Source organism: Orcinus orca, chromosome 15, assembly GCF_937001465.1.
Source record: "Orcinus orca chromosome 15, mOrcOrc1.1, whole genome shotgun sequence".
Taxonomy (NCBI): Eukaryota; Metazoa; Chordata; class Mammalia; order Artiodactyla; family Delphinidae; genus Orcinus; species Orcinus orca.
In genome coordinates this window covers 50,209,774-50,229,444 of record NC_064573.1, presented here as the reverse complement: position 1 = coordinate 50,229,444, position 19,671 = coordinate 50,209,774, and the positions used below count along the sequence as shown (strand labels likewise).

The 19,671-nt window shown below is 36.3% G+C and overlaps 1 protein-coding gene and 1 long non-coding RNA gene across 9 annotated transcripts in view; one reads left to right on the top strand and one right to left on the bottom strand.

Moving 5' to 3' along the window:
- Positions 1-14,461, top strand: part of RBBP8 (RB binding protein 8, endonuclease) — a 96,507-nt gene extending 82,046 nt beyond the window's left edge. For 7 of the 8 annotated variants that reach the window (XM_049698128.1, XM_049698127.1, XM_049698125.1 and 4 more), the window contains 5 exons: positions 1,749-1,889; positions 6,030-6,099; positions 9,780-9,876; positions 12,611-12,764; positions 14,066-14,461. In XM_049698128.1, coding sequence (XP_049554085.1) covers positions 1,749-1,889; positions 6,030-6,099; positions 9,780-9,876; positions 12,611-12,764; positions 14,066-14,163 — 560 coding nt within the window. In that variant the 3' untranslated portion in view covers positions 14,164-14,461. The remainder of the gene's footprint in view (positions 1-1,748; positions 1,890-6,029; positions 6,100-9,779; positions 9,877-12,610; positions 12,765-14,065) is intronic. The other variant, XM_049698129.1, reaches the window with a different exon arrangement.
- Positions 14,385-19,671, bottom strand: part of LOC117202829 (uncharacterized) — a 42,119-nt gene continuing 36,832 nt past the window's right edge. Inside the window, exon 2 of the long non-coding RNA XR_004485312.2 lies at positions 14,385-19,671. This exon is cut by the window's right edge and continues 1,958 nt beyond it. This is a non-coding gene — a long non-coding RNA (uncharacterized LOC117202829).

The window sequence follows — 19,671 nt, the reverse complement described above, 5'->3', positions numbered from 1 at the left end:
GAACTTAAACTAATGAGTTTAACTAGATCTTAAACTAAAATTACCTAGATAATTTTGACTAAGGTGTTGTGAGTACTATTGCTGAAAAATAAGTCACTCCAGTAATTTAGAGGATTAGAACAACAACCAGTTTCTTATCTTTCATAGTTTCTGTGCCTCAGGAATTCAGGAAGGTCTAGGCTGGGTGGTTCTGTCTCCGGGTCTCATGCAGTCATAGACAGATGGTGGCTGGAGCCAGAACAGCAGAGGGCTAGACAGATGGGAGATACTTCGCATCTCTCTCTCTTCTTATTCAGTCTCAGGGCTTCTCCATATAGTCTTTCCACATGGGTTAGTTTGAGCTTCCTTATTACTTGGACACTAGGTTCCCAGAGTGAGCATCCCCAAAGAGCAAGGTAGAAGTGCATGGTATTTTTATGATCTGGACTCAGAAGTTGCTCAGTAGGAGGAGTTCCAAGGTCACATTATAAGGACAGCAAATGGAATAGGAGATATTGTTGAGCCCATACTTGGAAAACAACAGTCTGCCCATTTTACCCATAAAGTAGATCTTTTTCATACTTAGAATTGGTTAAAGATGCAGCATACCATTAAACTCCCAATTACTACTATTTCAAGTCAAAAACTGATTTTTATATCTCTACTCTGTGTTAGACTTAGTAGATGCTATGATAGAAAGATCAATAAGGATATGGTCTCTGTCCTCAAGCACTTTACAATCAGAAGTCTGACCCGCAAACAAATAAATCATTAACTTATTGTGAGTTACTAACAGCATACACAGAATGCTTTCGGAATGCGTAGCATACTGCCTGGCACGTAGAAGTTATTTTTACCTACAGATTTGACCCTCAAAATGAAAAATGAACAAATGTTTAATCATTCAGTAATTATCAAGACACAGTTCTGTATCAGGAATTGGAGATAATAGTGAACAGAACAAAAGTACCTACCTCGTGGAGCTTACATTGTAATAGGGGAGAAACAAACAAGTATGGTATGCTAGATGATGGCAAGTGCTACGGAAAGATAAAACGGGGTGAGGGGCCAGAGAGTCTGCATGGGGGGAGGTGGTAGTTACTTTATATAGAGTCATCTTGGTTGGCTTCAGTTTTGTCATATTTGTTAGCCAACTGAATCTACTTCTATTTTTAGTAAACTGGTGTTTTTAAAAATACAATCATATAATGGAAATGTAGTTAGTACTCTGAAGATGAAGTTCGCACTTTGCATATCAAATATGGAATTGAATTCATTATTTCTGTAACACTGAACTTCCAAGTGTTAATGATAATTCAATAAAATACTTTTTTGCTACCACATTAGAAAAATAAGCAGGTAAACAAAACTCTATAGAGATTTTAATGTCAGTTATTTATACATAGTTTATTTAAACTTCATATTTTTCACCATTTATTATGCTGTGTTTCCTGTTCCTCACCATTCCTTTTGGTAGTTCCTTTTGGTTTAGTGTGAATTATATTGATGCATGAGTGGATAGAGAGAAAAAGACTTTTTAACATTTATAATGACAGTAACAAAAACTAGCATTCTCTTGACATGAGTAAAGGACATTTGAAGGCATAACATAAAACCTTTATAAATATGCAGTAACTACCCAGGCTTGGGGTTTACTGTTGCCTCATACACATCTGAATTATTTTGTGGCAGTTCCTACAAGTTTCACATTGGTCTACATAGAAAGCAAAAAGCTTGCTTGTTGCCTAAGCCAACGCTCTTTCACACAGATGGAGAAAGAAAACTGAATGATAGCTTGGAAGATATGTTTGATCGGACTACACATGAAGAATATGAATCCTGTTTGGTGGATAGCTTCCCCCAAGTAGCAGATGAAGAGGAGTCGTCAACTGTTACAAAAAAACCAAACTGTAAGGCACTTTCCTTTCTAATTGGTTTTTCCAGTACACTGAGTTTAGTAAATTAAGTCATCATGCATATTAAACAGAGGCTTAATGAGGTATCTTAACCAAGTTTCATGCTTCTTGAATAAATTTTTTTCCAGTTTTTTTTAAAGATAATTTCAGATTAATAGAAGAGTTACCAAAAATAGTTCAGAGGGTTCCTATGAACCTTTCACTCAGCTTATAAAAGTTTTGAGAAAATTCTTTGTTAAGTGATACCATAATTAAGTGAATGATTGTAATTGAGTGAAAAGAGGAAGTTTTGCAGAAAATTCAGACCCGTTTCCTGCTTGAATACTTTACCTTCCCAGATAAAATACTATATCTGCCTTCTTCAGATCTGTTTTATTAGAAGCAGTAATTTATAATGTAGGTTAGCAATCAAAAGAACAGTCTAAGTGAAACTCTTAAGTAGATAATCTGAATTGAAAATTAGTTAAAATTCTTGCTAAATATCTCATTTTCTTACTGTGATTAACACGGTCATAATTTTTAATTTAGTGCAAAGGTGGTTTTATAGTGGCTTAAATGAGCACAACTTCTGCTATGACAGTAGTCAAAGCATTGAGTATAAATCTATCTTGATTATGCTTTCCTTGTGCTTTTTAAAGTGACAGCCCACAGGATGAGACCTTAACCAAAGATACATAACAGCATGCTTTTGTTTGCTCAGTCCATGGCAGAAACTTGATCAAGCAAATTTCGTGATAAAAATTCACAACTGTTCAGTTCATTTTTCTCCCCAAGAATATGAATCCTGTTTGGTGGATCCAAAATCCTTTGCAAATTGGTTTCACTTAAAAAAAAAAGATATTCTTTTATAAGGTATAATTATTAATTTCTATCTTTTTTTTTTTTAAGTTGTTTTTCACACTGAACATCCCAGAATTTCTTCTTACTTAGCTTTTTTGGCAGTGCTGCACTGCTCTTCTGATCTCTGGCAACTTCTGTTTCCTAGAGTATCCCCAAGATACTGTTTTCTTCCTCACACTCATTTTCTCTCATGCTTTTATTAAATTACCTCTGAAAATAAAACTCCAAATCTGTATCTCTAGTTTGACTTCTCCAAGGAATCCCAGCCCTGTATTTCTTAGTTATCCTACTTTTGCGTCTCTTCAACAGCTTAAACTTAAGGTATCTAAACCAAGTTCCATTTATTTCCTCCCAAGTGACCTTTCAGACTTTTTTATTTTTCCCAGTCACTCAGTCATAGAATTTAGGACTTTCTGTCCATTTATTTCATTTTCTAGACCCCCATATCACAAAATTCTACCTAGTCTTCCCTCATAGGACGGAGTAGACTTCGGGCACGATATCAAAAGCTCAGTTCTGGACATGTTAAGTACTTACTAGATATTCAAGTGGAGGTGTTTGTAGGCAGTTGACATGTGTCAGGTTTGGACAGGAAATCCAGAATAAAAAAAATGATTTAGTGGGCAGGAGGTGAACAACAAGTAGATGGAGCTGAAAGGCACTGAGTGAGAACACCCAAGAATTGAATATAAATAGAAAAGAGGAGTATTTCAAGTTCTGACCTCTAGGGTATGGCAACTTTAAAAGGTCAGAGAAACAAAGAAGAAACCAGCAAAGGAAACTGAGAAGGAGGTGCAGCCTATGAAGTAGGAAGAACACGAGAGTAGGTGCTGTTCTGTAAGACAAGTGAAAAAGACGTTTCTATATATTCATTACTCCCAGCCTCATCCTTTCTCTTCTGAAGCTCAGACTTTATTCCAGTTACATACTGGACATCTTATAAGCATCTTAAAATTAATATATTCCAATTAGAAATCTTAATTTTTCTACCCATATTTGATCTTCCTCTGCCTTTCTGGGTTTCATTAAGCCTCAGTAACTATCCTCCCATTTACTAAAGATGGAAATGTGGGAGTCGTATTTGACTTCTTTCACCTGACCTTCATGCCCAGTCTAATACCCTGGCAGCAGTATCTCCAAAATATATTTCATAACACTTCACTTCTCTCCATCTCTGTAGCCACTACCTGGTCTCAGCCACTCTGATCTCTACCTATTCTATTCCAGGCCTCCTAACTGGTCTTTTTATGTATCTCTTATCTCTAGCCCAGTCTCTACAGTGAATTAAAAGTGATTTAGTTTAAATTTAAGTTGGATTATATTCTTGCTTAAAAATCCTTCAATGAAAAGAAGATATTTGAATGGCCAATAAGCACATGAAAAGACGATCAACATTCTTGGACAGTCAGGGATGGATAACACTTCACACCCCCAGAAATGGTTAAAAAGATTGCTAACATCTAGCATTAGCAAGTGTGAAGAGCAGCTGGAACTCTCATGCCATTGTTGGGGGAGAAGAAAATTGACTATACTTTGGAAAACAGTTCAGCAGAGGTTTTTTAACAGCTTTATTGAAGTTGTCAGTTTTTTGTAAGAGCTAAGCATATACCTGTGTTGTGACCCAGCAATTCCACTCCTAGTTATATACCCAAGAAAAATGAAAACATGTTCACGGAAAGATGTGTTCAAGAATGTTCATAGCAGTGCTATTTGTAATAGGTCAGAACTTGAAACAACCCAAATGTCCATCAGCAGGTGAATAAATTGTGGTATACTCATGATGGAATACTACTTCACAACAAAAAGGAGGGAACTACTAGACTCATCAACATGGATCGGTCTCCAAAACCTGTTGAGCTAGACAAATGCACAAGATGAAAAAGAATACATACTATATAATCTCATTGATATGAAGCTCTAAAACAGACATAACTAAGCTATGGTGATAGAAATTAAATCAGTGATTGTTGGGGAGGGGAGAGACATAAGAGAACATTCTTTTGCATGAGAAACAATGGAATAGGAAACTTTCATGGGAATGTTCTCTGTCTCAATTTGGGTAGTAGCAGTTACACTGGAATATACATCTGTCAAAATTCATCATAGTATACTTAAAATCCGTGTATGTAAATTATGCCTCAATAAAGTAGATGATATTTTAAAGTCTTCAGTGGCTTCCCACTGCACTTGCAATAAAATTCAAACTCCTTCTCTTGGCCTCCAAGTCCCATCATGATCTGGTACCTGCCCACTCCCCCCACTCCACTCCCACCCCCACCCCAGCCTCATGTTCCCCAACACTTCCCTTTTTTGCTAAATCTCAACCACACTATCCTCCTCTTACTTCTTATAATGTGCCAAACTTTTTGCCATCGAGGACCTTTACCTAGAACGTTCACCATTCGTACCTCTTCTCACGGCTGACTTCTCTGTATTCATCAGTTATTACCTTACATGTTCAGGGAGCCTTAGCTTCTGCTTGCTTAATGTCTGTTTCCCTCACTGCAATGTAAACTCCATGAGGACAGGAGACCTGGTCTCTCCTGTTCTACATTTTATGTCCAGAACTTAGCACAATGCTCAGTAAATTTTGATTATTTGAACAGATGATAGCAGTTAGCTATTTGAGTCTAGACAACTTGGGATTCACGTCCATGGGCTCTAGTTCTTATTTTGTCACCAATATTTTGATAAAATTTTAAAATGTTTTTATTTCCTAGTTATCAGCTACCTTAAAGACACATTATAAAAATCAACGGGGGGCTTCCCTGGTGGCGCAGTGGTTGAGAGTCCGCCTGCCGATGCAGGGGTCGCGGGTTCGTGCCCCGGTCCGGGAGGATCCCACATGCCGCAGAGCGGCTGCGCCCATGAGCCATGTCCGCTGAGCCTGTGCTCCGCGACGGGAGAGGCCACAACAGTGAGAGGCCCGCGTACCGCAAAAAAAAAAAAAAAAAAATCAACGGGACTAATAAGTGAACAGATTAAAAGCCATGTTATTGTTTGGTGCCAGATGATAATAGGCATCCAGGTAGTTCTTTTAGAGTCTAAAATACTTTTATAGTTACGATTTTTATCTCTTTAGTAATTCTTAGGTGAGATAATCAGCACTCTCCTTATTATGCAGATAAGGAAAGGAAGGAATTAGTTATAGAAAATTTAAACTAATTGCCTAGGGACCAGAGTATTAAACCCAATAAAAATAGAAGTTTTGGTATATGTCCTTTTTTTCCCCAAAGCTAATTATTTCTAAATAAGTTCTACATTCAGTTTGTGGTATGATTGTTTTGTTTACAGCTCCTGGTGATAAACAAGATAAAGTCAAACAGAAAACATTTGTGGAGCCATATTTTAAAGATGATGAAAGGTAAGTTGGCCTTGGTTAATACCAGCAATGTGATTGGAAGTACCACAGAGCTATCTTTGTCAGAGGATCTCTGACCTATTAAAATTGCTACTTTGGTTAAAATAGAATCTATATCATTTACTTTATGACCATAACAAAAATGGAACTCAAGTATAAAAATGACAAATTTTTAAAATAAGGAAATTTTTTTACCACCACTACCCTGTTCTGGACAGTGATGACAGTTATTTTCTCTGCTTCATTATAATGTATTTTTATTCTTATCCTATTTTATTGTGAACTTTATTTGAACTTGAGGAATTTATTGAATACTGTAACTTGTATATAGTATAGCCTTTGGGTGGCAGGCCTTAGGCTGTGCTTCAGAATTATTTCATGAGAATTTTTAAATTAAAAAAAAATTTAAGCATCTTGATTTTAAACCATAATGCTGCTTTCTGCCTTTTATGCAAATATTGCAAATTCTCTAACTTTCAGTCATGTACTATTAATTCTAGAAGTGAATTAAGGCATAGCAGTTTATTCAAAAAAACTTTTTATCCTTTTTTTTCTTTAAGTTATGATGTTGGCAAGTTCAGTCACTCAATAAGTAAAGTTATTGTTCATACTTTGGTCAAGAATTTAGAAATCTGACAGGCCAAGATAAATTTCTACTGTTGCCTGTAAGACTCTAATAGATAAGAGCTGTCATTTTGTTGCTAAATGATTAATTCTTTCCCTTTATTCACCAGTTTTCCAAAGAAATAGTACCCTAGCATCTCAAATGTGACTAGAGAGTGTCTTGTTTAAGTATTATTATGAACTAATGGATTTAAATATGTTTGATGCATTTCAATCCATTGCATTTATCACCCTTATGATACTCAGATTGTCCCATCTTTGCCCAGCAGAAGCCTCTTTGAATGGACACTACTCTAGCTGTCTTTCATAGCTTCCTTGCTCTGGTATGAGAAGATGTTCTAGGCTCCTGCCATAGGCTGGAATCTGTCATTTCTCCAGGAGCCCTAGTTTAACAGTATTTAGGCCGTAGTCTGACTGCTGGGGTTGCTCATTGCTCCAGTTAGCCATTGTTTCTGGACCTTTTAGGTGGACAGAGTTAGAAGTAAAAGTCTTTGTTTCATTTTGTTTTTTAAGATAAACTACATGTGTTCATACTGATAGCTTCAAGTTCAGGACTACAGGATTTCTCTGTAACCTCCTCTGTTACATCTGTATCTAGTTCCCCGCTTACTGAAAATCCCACTTCTCAGTGCCACTAACATCATTCTTCATTTAACTTGATTCCACAGAACAGTCTCAGAATAATTCAGACTATCACGAATAACATGATTTATGAAAATGGTTTAAGACTTTTTTGAGTCTTTTTGTCCTTACGATATATCCCATCAGAAAGGTACAGTCAAATCACTGTGTTTTCAGGTCACTTAGGATAATTATTTTCACTGTAGTTGTGCCACCAACCCAGTATCCATATTTGTGTTATTTTGCTTTTGATTTTTTAGAAATTGTTTCTTTTTATCTTTAATTCTTTCTTTAAAATTAAGGAAATTATGTATATGATACTAGAGGCTGTAAAACAGGGTATATTCTGAAGTCCCCTTCATTTTGATAGCTTCCTATTCCTACACACATAACCATTTGTTAAAAATTTTATGGTTTTCCATCCATTTTAAAAAGTAAAAGCAAATTTCTATCTGTATATCTTGAAATTGATGTAGATGTAGATAATTGTACTCTCTTCTCTATACAAATGGTAGAATGCTATATATGCTTTTCTCTACTTTGCTTTTTTCATTTAACTGTATGTCCTGGAAATCACTCATAGTAGTATATAGTGATATTCCTCATTTCTTTTTTTAATTTCATGGTATTTTGTTGTTTGTACCATAGCTTATTCCCTAGCAATGAGCATTTGGGTTGTCTACAGTTATGCTGCATGCATAACGCTACAGTGAATAGCCTTGTGCATTCTCTTTTCAAATGTTTGCCTGTGCATCTTTGGAATAGATTCCTAGAAGATTGCAGAGTAAGAACTATCATTTCAGATGTTTCTAATACAGGTTCACTAACTTTTTTTTTCTATTTTTGGCTGTGTTGGATCTTCATTGTGGCATACGGGCTTCTCTCTAGTTGTGGTGCACGGGCTGCAGAGTGCTTGGGCTCTAGATGAGACGTGCGGGCTCATTAGTTTTGGAGGCTTAGTTGCCCCGCAGTATGTGGGATCTTAGTTCCCCAACCAAGGATCGAATCTGTGTCCCCCGCATTGGAAGGTGGATTCTTAACCATTGGACCACCAGGGAAGTCCCATAGGTTCACTAACTTTTAAAAAAATACATGAGTAGTTTTATTTATTCTAAAACCATTAGATAGCTGGAGATGCAGCACGTTGGTAAAGATGTAGGGATAGTACAAGAAGCTTAGTAACCTTTTAGGTGATGCTTGATGTCTACTGCAACTGCTAGTCTACTAGTGGATTCCTTGCTGTGTTATAGTACACTACAGAAACAGAACAGATTAAGAGGAAAGGATATGGCTAAATCATATGCTATGTAAACCTAAGATTCCATAAACTATTTGAAAGAAAGTATAGTCATGGCAATATTTTTTTATCTGTTGTTTCTTGGTCTTTTTTAATTTACCAGTTGGTCCAGAGTTGTTGGATTTAAGCACAAAAAGGACCTATATAACCTGATACGTTTTGAAATAGAGCATTTAAAGCTTTTTTTTTGAAGAACAGTAATTGCCAACTATCAAAATACCTCAAAGGAGTAGATGTGTTACCAACAGGTCATTTTAAAAGCCAGTTTTTGTGAGTCAGACTGTTTAAGTTCACTGGTGATGTTTCTATTATAAACAAATGTATATGGTGTTACATAAGTCTTCATTTACTTGTAAATTTGGAGTTTTCTATATTGGGCTTTTTAAAGTAGGATGCAGGTATATTAATAAAGAAATGTTCCATACTTCCTGATTGCTTTTTCTTACCAAAGAACTATATACCTCATCAATCAATACCTCAGTGGCTTTGACCCTTCCTAGGTTTCCAGTGGTTCACAATAGAATCTTTGTCTTTAAGGACAAGCACAAATGATAATTGTGCCTAATATTTTGAAGAATTTAAGGTAGACGGAAGCAACAAAAGAAATTGTTGGAGAAAATAGTAAATGACATGCAAACAAATGAATTCGTTCTTTAGGGAGGAGTAGGTTAGCCCTGATTTATGGGGTTTTAGTACTAGACACCGAGTTAACAGGCAGTATTCTCTCAGTTATGTTACAGAATAGCAATTCCTGAGTTTAATAATACAGCATCATGCCGTATTAATACAGCATTCCTGTATGATTAGGTTATTTTATATTTTACCTGAATTATTTTCAGCCAGCCAGAGGCAAAAATAGGAAGTAATAGTTATCTTTTTCAGTTAGAGAAAAATATCTATAAAAATACCTGATATGTAAAATACTATGTAAAATACTATGTAATATGTAAAATACTTAATATTTCAGTGGAGAGTGAATGAAGACATGCTTGTTTTTTTTTCACATTCTGAGGAAGCATTTCAAATAAAATGAATGAATGTTTTGGGATTATTTCTCCTCTGGATGCTCACCTTTGCTAATTTAAAACCTAAACCAAATCTCTCTATAGTAACAGATAAATTTAATTCATTTCCCCCCCAGAGAGACTAGCTTACAAAATTTTCCTCATATTGAGGTGGTCCGGAAAAAAGAAGAGAGAAGAAAATTGCTTGGACACACGTGTAAGGAATGTGAAATTGTAAGTACTAATGTAAATTACTGTCATTTGGGTTTTTTTTAAAGATGGCTTTATATGCATGATTTCAAAATCACATATACAAACCGTATTTGTATCTAGAAACAAGTTTGAGCCAGGAATAACAGAATGAATACATAGACTATACATACTGGCTGGGACCTGAGAGATATAGATGAAAACGAAAGCCCTCAATTTCTCTTAGATTCTCTAAGTGAATCTGGAGCCTAAGCAGTAGTTCTTATTTCCAGCTTAAGACATTTGTGCCATTTGTCTTTTCTGTATTTATTTGTATATCTTTTAATTTTTTTACCTTGTGTTATGTTACAGCAGAGGCTCTAATACATATACTATTTGGGCGAAATTTTGACATTTTAGTTGGAAACTTGGCTATTTTATTTTTTACTTAAACACCAGCACTCTCAGGAAATGAGATGTACTCATAATTGTTTTTTCTAAATAACTGGTACAACCATAAGCTCTTTTTCCCCAAACATTTTCCTTTCTAAACAAAATGTGATGAATAGGCTCTACTTCATCCTTAAAACACAATTGTATTTTCCTTTTATACATTGGGTGTTGTGGACTAGATAGTATATCTTGAAGTAGATTGTACTAATTGTCCTCTTAATAAATAGTGCTAGGCAGGTTCCATGTCTTTTTGAAACTTACTCTTTTTATTTCTTCCCTTGCTATCCTTTAGCTGTTAGACCCCTGCTTCCAGCAATGTACTTCCTCTTTTAAATTTTCTTCTTAAAAACTATGGCTAGAGAATTTGATAACCAAGCACATTAAAGTTATGTATGAATAGGTTACAGTGCAGGTAAACATTTGGTGAGAAAAATGCTGTCATATACTAACAGTGGGAGTGTAAATTGAGATCACTATTTTGGAAAGCAGTTTGGTGATACAAGCAAAACCTCCTCCTGTATCATGAGTTTTCATAACACGAATGTATCATGCTTTCTTAATTAAGGAATATGGTCTATACTAAATAAACCTCCAGTTTTTAATTCTAAGTGGAACTATTACTACCAGTGAGAAAAAAGCTCTTTTGCTGGAAACACTGTTAATTTGCTTTCCTTTTCTCAGGAATCATTTTTTGTGCTGTTATCCAGTCTCTGAAAACACTGTTTCATGCATTTTATTACATTTTTTCAGTTTTTTAAGGTAGAGAGTAATTCTGTTCCCTTTTACTCCCTCATGACCAGGAGTGAAAGTGCCCGTCCCATGTATTTAAATATTGTCTATATGCTTACAATTACAGTTCCTAAATTTTTCCCATTGCCTGTTCCACATGTGGAATATGCAATATACATGTGGCTAATAGTCACCTCAAATTTCACGTGTCCTAAAGCAAACACAGTTTCTTTCTCCAATTCTCAAACCTTACCTCTGAGCCTTTTATATGTCCATTCTTCTCTAGTTTAAACCAGAGATCTTGCAGTTACCTACTTTTTTCTTTCATATCTCAGTAATGGATCTATCAGCAAATCCTACTGATTGTACTTTCAACACAGCAATGAATGGTCTTTTTTCCAAATGATCTTTTTAGAATAAAAGTTAAATCATGTCACTTTTCTGCCCAAAATCCTTAGTTGTCTTCCTCTCTAAGAAATGGTATCAAAGCCCTTATCAAGGACAGCAGACTCCCACCCCACCTCCTCTCTGACTTTATCTTCTAACACTCTTCTGCTTGCTTGCTGTGTTAACAGCTACACTAGCCTACTGTTGTTTTCAAATATGTCGTAATTTGGTGGCAATGTTTCTCTAACACTGACTGATAACCATGATTCTCTAAGGGCAGTTCCCAGGCTAAGGTAACAAAGGCTTATATCATGGCAATGAGAATGAAGGAAAAGATACCCTCCCCCCAAAAAGTTTCAGAGATACTCTAAAACCTTTAATTAATCTATGTAAAAGAAAAATATATTAGAAACCTTTACTTCAAAAAAATTCTAATCCTAAGTCTGCCCCTTTTAATAGGTGATAACTTTGGTGAATTATCACTGATTTTCAGTTCCTCAAGTGTAAAATGGAATTAGCTGGATTATGTGATCCTATCATCTGTGTTCTATTAAACTTTACACTACTGCTTTATTTTCTTTAAATCTAGAGCTTGAAGACCGGTATAGTTTTCACATAAAAGTTTTATCTTTCTTTGCATGAAGTTTAGGTTCTTTATGATCACACTTGCAAAAAGTAATATGCCTTTGATCCTAATTGAAAGATCTAGTTTAAAAGGGGAAGTCATGAAGCCTACAACATTCAAAGCTAAATTTTTATTTTAAAAAATTGTAGTGAAAGGAAAATTACTTCAAAACACACGTTATAGTCAAATAACAATTGAGAAATGTGCTATTCAGAGTGCAGGCCTTGGCCTTCTTGTTACTGGTCTGAGAAAGATGAAGAGTTTGCACCAGTATATAAATCAGCTGTACCACTAAGGACGCTGTAAAGTTCAGCTGGCAGTTTTTTTACTTGTAAGACTTTACTGATGCAGGAAGCAGTATGTTTTTTTACATTGTGATACAGGCTCCTTTTCTTTATGGAGCAAACATTTCACAGACCAGCACTAATTATTATTAGTAATTTATATAGTAATTTACTTAGAGATAGTATTACTATCAGTGAGAATTCAGTTTCCTTAGCATGCTGAATAAGTCTTCTTAGCTTCTAGTTTATAACCAGTAAGCATAACACTCCATTTATTATTCCTAAGTGGAAAACTCACCAGTTTTATTACCAGTATTATGCAGATTTTCCAGCAGAAGAAAGAGAAAAGAAGTTGGCTTCCTGCTCAAGACACCGATTTCGCTACATTCCACCCAACACACCAGAGAATTTCTGGGAAGTTGGTTTTCCTTCCACTCAGACTTGTGTGGAAAGAGGTGAGAATACAGATTGTAACATTTTGGAACTTTTTTTTTTTAAATACTGTGTATACCCGAGTCTAAACACTAAACTTTTTCTCCATGATTCTCTACCTTCTGCTGTAAGTTGGGTGCCAGTTTTGTGACATAAATACAATTTTGTAAAGGCTTAACTTTCAACTTTTCAAGTAACTTCATTGGAATCATAGATTGTTTATAAGCACTTTAATGGGATTGTGTATGCATTATCCTCCTTTATCATTCAAATTTCAGAAAGTAATTTCTGTTTTATCCAGTCATCAAAATGACTTCTCATAACTTTACAAAAGTTGCCAGCAAAGTTATATTGTTGAAAAGCATCTTTTTTTTTTTTTTAAAGAGACTACCCTGAATTTTAGATGTTAAAACCTCACTATTCAGAATGCTAATTATTTATAAAACATATTTGAGTAAAAAGGACTTTTGTTTGTTTGGGAGACTGTTGACATGCAACTAGCCCCTTCAAATACAGCACTTACATTTAATGTAATTTGAGAATGTATGCAGCTTTAAAGCTCCAGATACTTAGTGAAAAGTTTTTCTAAAAGATGCAAAGTCTCTTACAGCTATTACCATACTTCCACTTTCCCCATTAACAAGTCCTCTTTGACATGATGTCTCTGCTTGGTCATCAAATAGAATTAGACAGTCTGGATAGAGCCTGTGCTTGTACCCCTAATATGGCCTAGGGGTATGGCAGAGCAGAATCCTCCCCTGAAAACTATGTGAAAGGAGACACCTTAGGAGAATCGAATAGTCTGAAGAATATAGGGACATGTCATCTCAACAAATAGCTACTGAAAAAAGTCTTTTTGATAAGCGCCTGGAATTTATCATAGTAAAAAGTTCATGTTTACCATTTGTCCCCATTTGCAACCAACAGGAGGCAGAATAGGAAAGTGGTTAAGTGCTCTGGTTCTGGAGTTAGATCTTGGGCAGGGCGCCAGCTTTCCTACTTCCTAGCTTTGGGAACTTGAGCGAGTTATCAAACTTCCCTGGGTCTCCGTTAGCTCAGCTGTGAAACAGGCATAGTGGAAGCTGCTGCAGAGGAGTGTGAGAGTTATCCTAGATAATGTATGCAGCACATTTGATAAATGTTTGCTATTGTTTTTAGTATAAATGAGAAAATTGATGCTAGGTAGTGAAATCATTAATCAACACAACCAGTTAATAGAAAAATCATGTGAACTTAAAAGGCATTAAATGAGACAGATGTTTACTGGATATATGCTGAAATATGTTGCAGATATTGTCTTCTAAATTTGTGATTTATTTTTAAGGTTACATTAAAGAAGATCTTGATCCTTGTCCTCGTCCAAAAAGACGGCAGCCTTACAATGCAATATTTTCTCCAAAAGGCAAAGAGCAGAAGACATAAATGTTGCAGCAAGAACAGGAGAGATGACAATATTCTTTTTATTTATAGTTAAAGTTGGTATTAAACATTGATTTTTTTTGATCTTCTGAAAACTGATTTATCAATCATTTTTCTATTGAAAATGTTTTGAAATAGCATTTACCCATCACACAGATGACTATTTAAAAATGGATAAGTTTATTCGTATTTTCTTGCTTTTGCACCTTTAAAATAATAAGGTGCTTTTATTTTGCACTCTAAGTTAAAAGTTGTTTATTACTTTATTTGGTAATACCTAATTACAGTTTTGAAAATATGATAGTTGTAGTCTGATTTGTTGCCTTTCGGGTCTTTTATTCCATCTTCCCTTGGTATTCACATTCAGCAGTGACTTCATGTTAACATAGATTTTTATTCTCTTAATCAAGTTGCTCTTACGTAGGTCATTCCAATGTCTGGCATTCATGTCTTTTAAAAGGCTAAATTTTAACAATCCTTTTAACTTTCCAGCTTCTTTCTTTCATTGACTTGAAATGAACTACTCGGTAGTGAATTCCTGTCAAGGTGACTACAAATATCTTTTCCTTTGCCACGTACTATAAATTAACATCCTCTGATCATACTATTCCAGCTCTTCACATGTTTTCTTTTCATCATACTTGTTCTTCCTCGTGCAGTTTTCAAGCAATTTGAGTTCTTCTCCGCCCACATGTTCAAATTCAGTTAGTTGTAGTTCTCTGGATTGACCAATGTTATGAACAAAAATAGATTTCTCTATTTAGCAACTTTCTACTCCTCTGGAACCTAGTGTCTGAGTCATCAAGATGACTGACCACATCTGTGTCACCTTTTCTAGTGGCATTTTGTTTATCAGTGTCTTGTGTATTCCTTTAATCCAGATCTTGACAGTATTACATAAGCAGGAGGACATGACACACTGAATGGAATGCCTCACCAAAATCTAAATAACCTTATAGATACAACCTTTACTTCTCAGAGTTTTTAAAAAACTTTTTAGTCTCATCTTCCTCATTGATCAAGGTTTTCATGAGTAAATGACATCAGTTTTATGTTTTCAGAGAGGGGATTGGAAAAGAAATCACTTACATTTAGTATCTACATTTATGTTAGACCCTCTTTGTACATTGTTTGGCTCTGAGTGTGATTCTCAATATTTTTTTAATGGACCTATCATAGCTTCTATTCAGCACTTTTCTTCCCTTCCCAAATTGTTTATCCTATGTTTGATTTTTTGTTCTCTGCTGGCAGTCAACTAATCTTCCCCAAATAATAGCCATTCATTGGTCACTTAGTATATGCCAGAAACCGTGTTACACTCTTCACATAGATTTTTCTCTTTTAATCGTCAAATAATCTTGGGAATTTATGTATCAGCTTAACACTAAGCTGCCAAAACACAGATCCAAAAAAGATTAAACAACAAATGACTAGTTTTCTTTTTCTCACATTAGAATGTCTGGAGATGGCCAGTCCAAAGCTGGTCTATGCCCTCGTAAACCCGGATTTCTTCTAGCTTTCTGCTTTCATATTTTGTATGTGGCCTTCATCCTTGTGACTATTAAATAGTTATGCCACCTCTGGAATCATGTCCATGTTCTAGCCAGGTGGAAGGGAAAAGAAAAAGGCACATGTCATTTGTTTTTGTCCTTTAAAAAGTTTTCCAGAAGGCCCCTCCCAGTAACTTTCCCTGTGTCTCAATGGCCAGAATAGCCACTGAGAGACACCTGGATTGGAACAGGGCACCACAGGATGTGCAGTTAGAGCTGTATATCTCCAGTGATCTGTTTTTTTTTTAAAAAAGGTAGCCTAGGGCTTCCCTGGTGGCGCAGTGGTTGAGAGTCTGCCTGTCGATGCAGGGGACGTGGGTTCGTGCCCCGGTCCGGGAAGATCCCACATGCCGCAGAGCGGCTGGGCCCATGAGCCATGGCCGCTGAGCCTGCGCGTCCGGAGCCTGTGCTCCGCAGCGGGAGAGGCCACAACAGTGAGAGGCCCGGGTACCGCAAAAAAAAAAAAAAAAAAAAAGGAGCCTAAGCAGAGACAAGAGATTGTCTACCTGATAGTGGCTTGACAGAAATCCAACCCTTTAGCCAGCATTTTTCATTTTTCCTCAGTAACCCTGTGAGGTTGGGTAAACTGAGGTCTCTTCATCTGCTGTTGACCAGCTCTACCTTTAAATGAAGTAATGTAATAGATACTTTTTAAAGACACTTGAGTTAGACAGATGCATTTAAACACAGAACTGCAGTTTGTGATTTAAGAAGATATATGAAAGGGCTTCTTCATTTGTAAAGCATTATATATGTTAGACAGTATTTTCATACAAATATGTATCAGTCACTGTATGTAGTTACATATAGTTTCAGGTTGCCTTTGAGCTTTCTAAAGTTGAAGACCTGTGATTTAAACTTTGAAAGCATGCAGAACTGCAACGTCAGCACTTCACATTGGATTAACACCTTTCCTGCCTTTGACAGACAGGCATCCCGATTAAATCATTTGAAACGTAAGGTTGTCAGAGGCAACAGTTTGAATGAGTTAATCATAGGTATCCAAATGTATATAGAAGATACAACATGCTACCTTGAGAAAAGAACAAATGAAGCAGAAGAATATTCTTAACACCTCTCACGTAGTGAAAAATTTCCCAAAGTCCAACTGGAAAGGCAGCTTAACATATTAGTAACTCGATTTAAAATTGCATCTAGCATATGTATTTTAAAACTTACAGAGAACATTCTTAGGCCCTCTAAAACAAATAACTCTGAAAAGATTCTTGCCCAGATCGTCTTTAACTTATAATTTAGTTGTCAAAAAGGAATAGTGTTACGTAAACCAAATAACACTAGTACATTTACTTAAACCTTTATCAAGCACTTTTATCTTTGCCAGGTATAATACAAGTATCAGAATCAGGCCAATTTTGACAAGTTTATTCCAAAGAGGCAAGCTTTTAAAGAACACACCTAAGAATCTTATTCACTTGTTCCTGGCATCTTAACAAGCATGAGTTTAAGTTTGAAAAATGCCACTTCAGAAATAAGCATTTAAAATATCTCAGGTTTTACCACTGTCTATTCTCAGCAAGGCTAGCAGTTTAAGAGACATCTCAAAATCTTTCTCTTTGCTGAGCTGATGTTGTTAGAATGGTTCCTTGGAAAACTGAAGTGTCCTTACACTTGAATCCTTTAGTGTGCATTTAAGGAATTAGTGAAGCAGTTGTCTACTGTCAAACCAGCAGAGGCCACAAGAGAGCTATTTTGAGAATAATCAGTGGAAACTAGGGGCTGAATAGGACTATCATAAAAGAAAATTTGTAGGATAAGTAGGATATAAGTTGGAAACCTTTGGTACAGTCATGAGAGCTCACTCAGCAAAAACAAGCTTTCAACGTAGCTATTGTTGGAATAAAACAAACGGCAGCGGCCATAATTCATGGTCCTGAGAAAAAAGATAAGAAACATGGACTTTTATGCTGGGCATTTAGGGATACAAAGAGATACGTGAAATCTATTACCCAGTGGGAGACCAGACATAAACACACAAAGACGCCTAAGAGGTCAAAGAGGCTTGGACTGAGTGCCAAAGAAATGCTAACGATAATTAGATCTTGAACTGTGCCTCTGGATGAGTTATCCTACAGAAGGGACAACACAGTCTTAAGTTGGAAATGAACCTGAATGTGAAAACGCTAAAACACTAAGTCAGAAGGAGTGCTAGACATCATTTGGTTCCGGCCCCTCCCTTCGTAATGAGGAAACAAGCCAAAAGAGAGTGACTTGCCAAGGTCCAACAGGCTGGAACTAGACTGTAGTCTGGGACCTCAGTCTGGTGCTCTTTCCCCTTCCTAGGTGTCAGGAAGCATACTTCCTACAGGTGTATTGGGTTGGCCAAGAACGTTCGTTCATAAGCTGCTACGGAAAAACCCGAACCAACTTTTTGGCCAACCCAATATTACAGCTGGAGAGTAGGGCTATGCGGTATTAGTAAGAGAGACAATAAACTTGTGTTTTAAAGGCAAGACTGAAGGGTTTGGACTTGAGTTTGTAGGCTTGTGGTTTTCAAACCATTAGTAGAAGCTCCCTTTATTCCAATTAAATCTGTCTACAGAGAACCTCAATATCTCAAATGCACACATTTATGTTAAAAATTCAAACTTGGCACCATATAAATCCAATCAGTAAGGCTAGATAAGTTCAAAATTCTGAAATGAGTTATAGGTTACATCAGCCTCAACATCCATGATGATATATTAGTCAAATGCTTGCTGTGCCCCAATTCAATTAGAATATCTGGAGGTAAGGGCTCAGTATTGTTGTTTTTAAAAGTTCCTTAGACGGTGGTAGTGTGCAGCCACATCTGAGAACCACTGCCCTAAGTCATTGTTACAGGCTAGTTCGATGGTATTTGAACTTCAGTGTACATCAGAATCACCTGGAAGACTTATTAAATCAGATTGCTGGACCCCAAAGTGAGAAGGGGCCCCAAATCTACTTTTTCACATGTGATACTAATGCTGCTAGTACAATAAGCACAAGTACTTAATCATAAAAGTCACCTGGATGCTTGATAAATAGATTCTTGGGCTCCTTCTGTGGGAATTTTGATTCAGGTGTAACTTGAGCTTTTTTTTTTTTTTTTAAGTTCTCAGATTATTAGGATGAGTCAAATCTAAGAAATACTGCTTAAGACAACAAGGAAAACTAAATAGCTACATGATAAGCTTTCAAACATCCCCTGACTGAAAATATTGAGTTGGGTAGTAACGTATTAATTTATATATAATCATCAGGCAGCAATATATAATACGTAAAATGAGGGTTTTTTGGGGGGGGTGGGCAGGGGGTAGTCAAGCATAGAATCAGGTGTGCAATAAAGAAATTTAGTAATATTCCCAGCATGAAGAACATCTGAGCCAAGAAGGTGGCAGTAGGAATCGGAAAGAAATTTAAGCAATTGAATGACTGTTACCAGAACTGGGGCAGCTGAGGGAGGATCCAAAGATGAATATGACAGTTTCTCCTCAGTGAGCTGATAACCAATTCAGTGGTAACAAGGGACATAATGATCAATTGGATGGGGTCTCTCACTGGAAATGGGAAGAGACCCTTGTTTTACACATCATTTATAATTGGAAAACTATTAAATAGGAACACATTCGTCTCTAATTCTGAAGTGAACTTTCACACATTAAAGAATACAGCAACAGTTACATAGTGGACATTTGCTCAACAAACCAGTTTATGAAATCATAGGCCAGACTATAGGGCAGTAACGACTGGCCTCTAGTACTCCCTCTAAAGCATTTCCCTCATATATGTTACTCTCCACTCATGCAGGGAGGCCCACTACCCAGTTGAAGATGTGTCCAGGAGGTTTTCGTTTGTACTGATCCTTCTGTTTATTCACTCAGATAATCATTCATGCTGACTCTGGACCCTTTTAGTGTTCTTTAACATTTCCAAAGGTTGGCAGGAACGAATAAGATGAAACTCAGACCAACCTTAGACC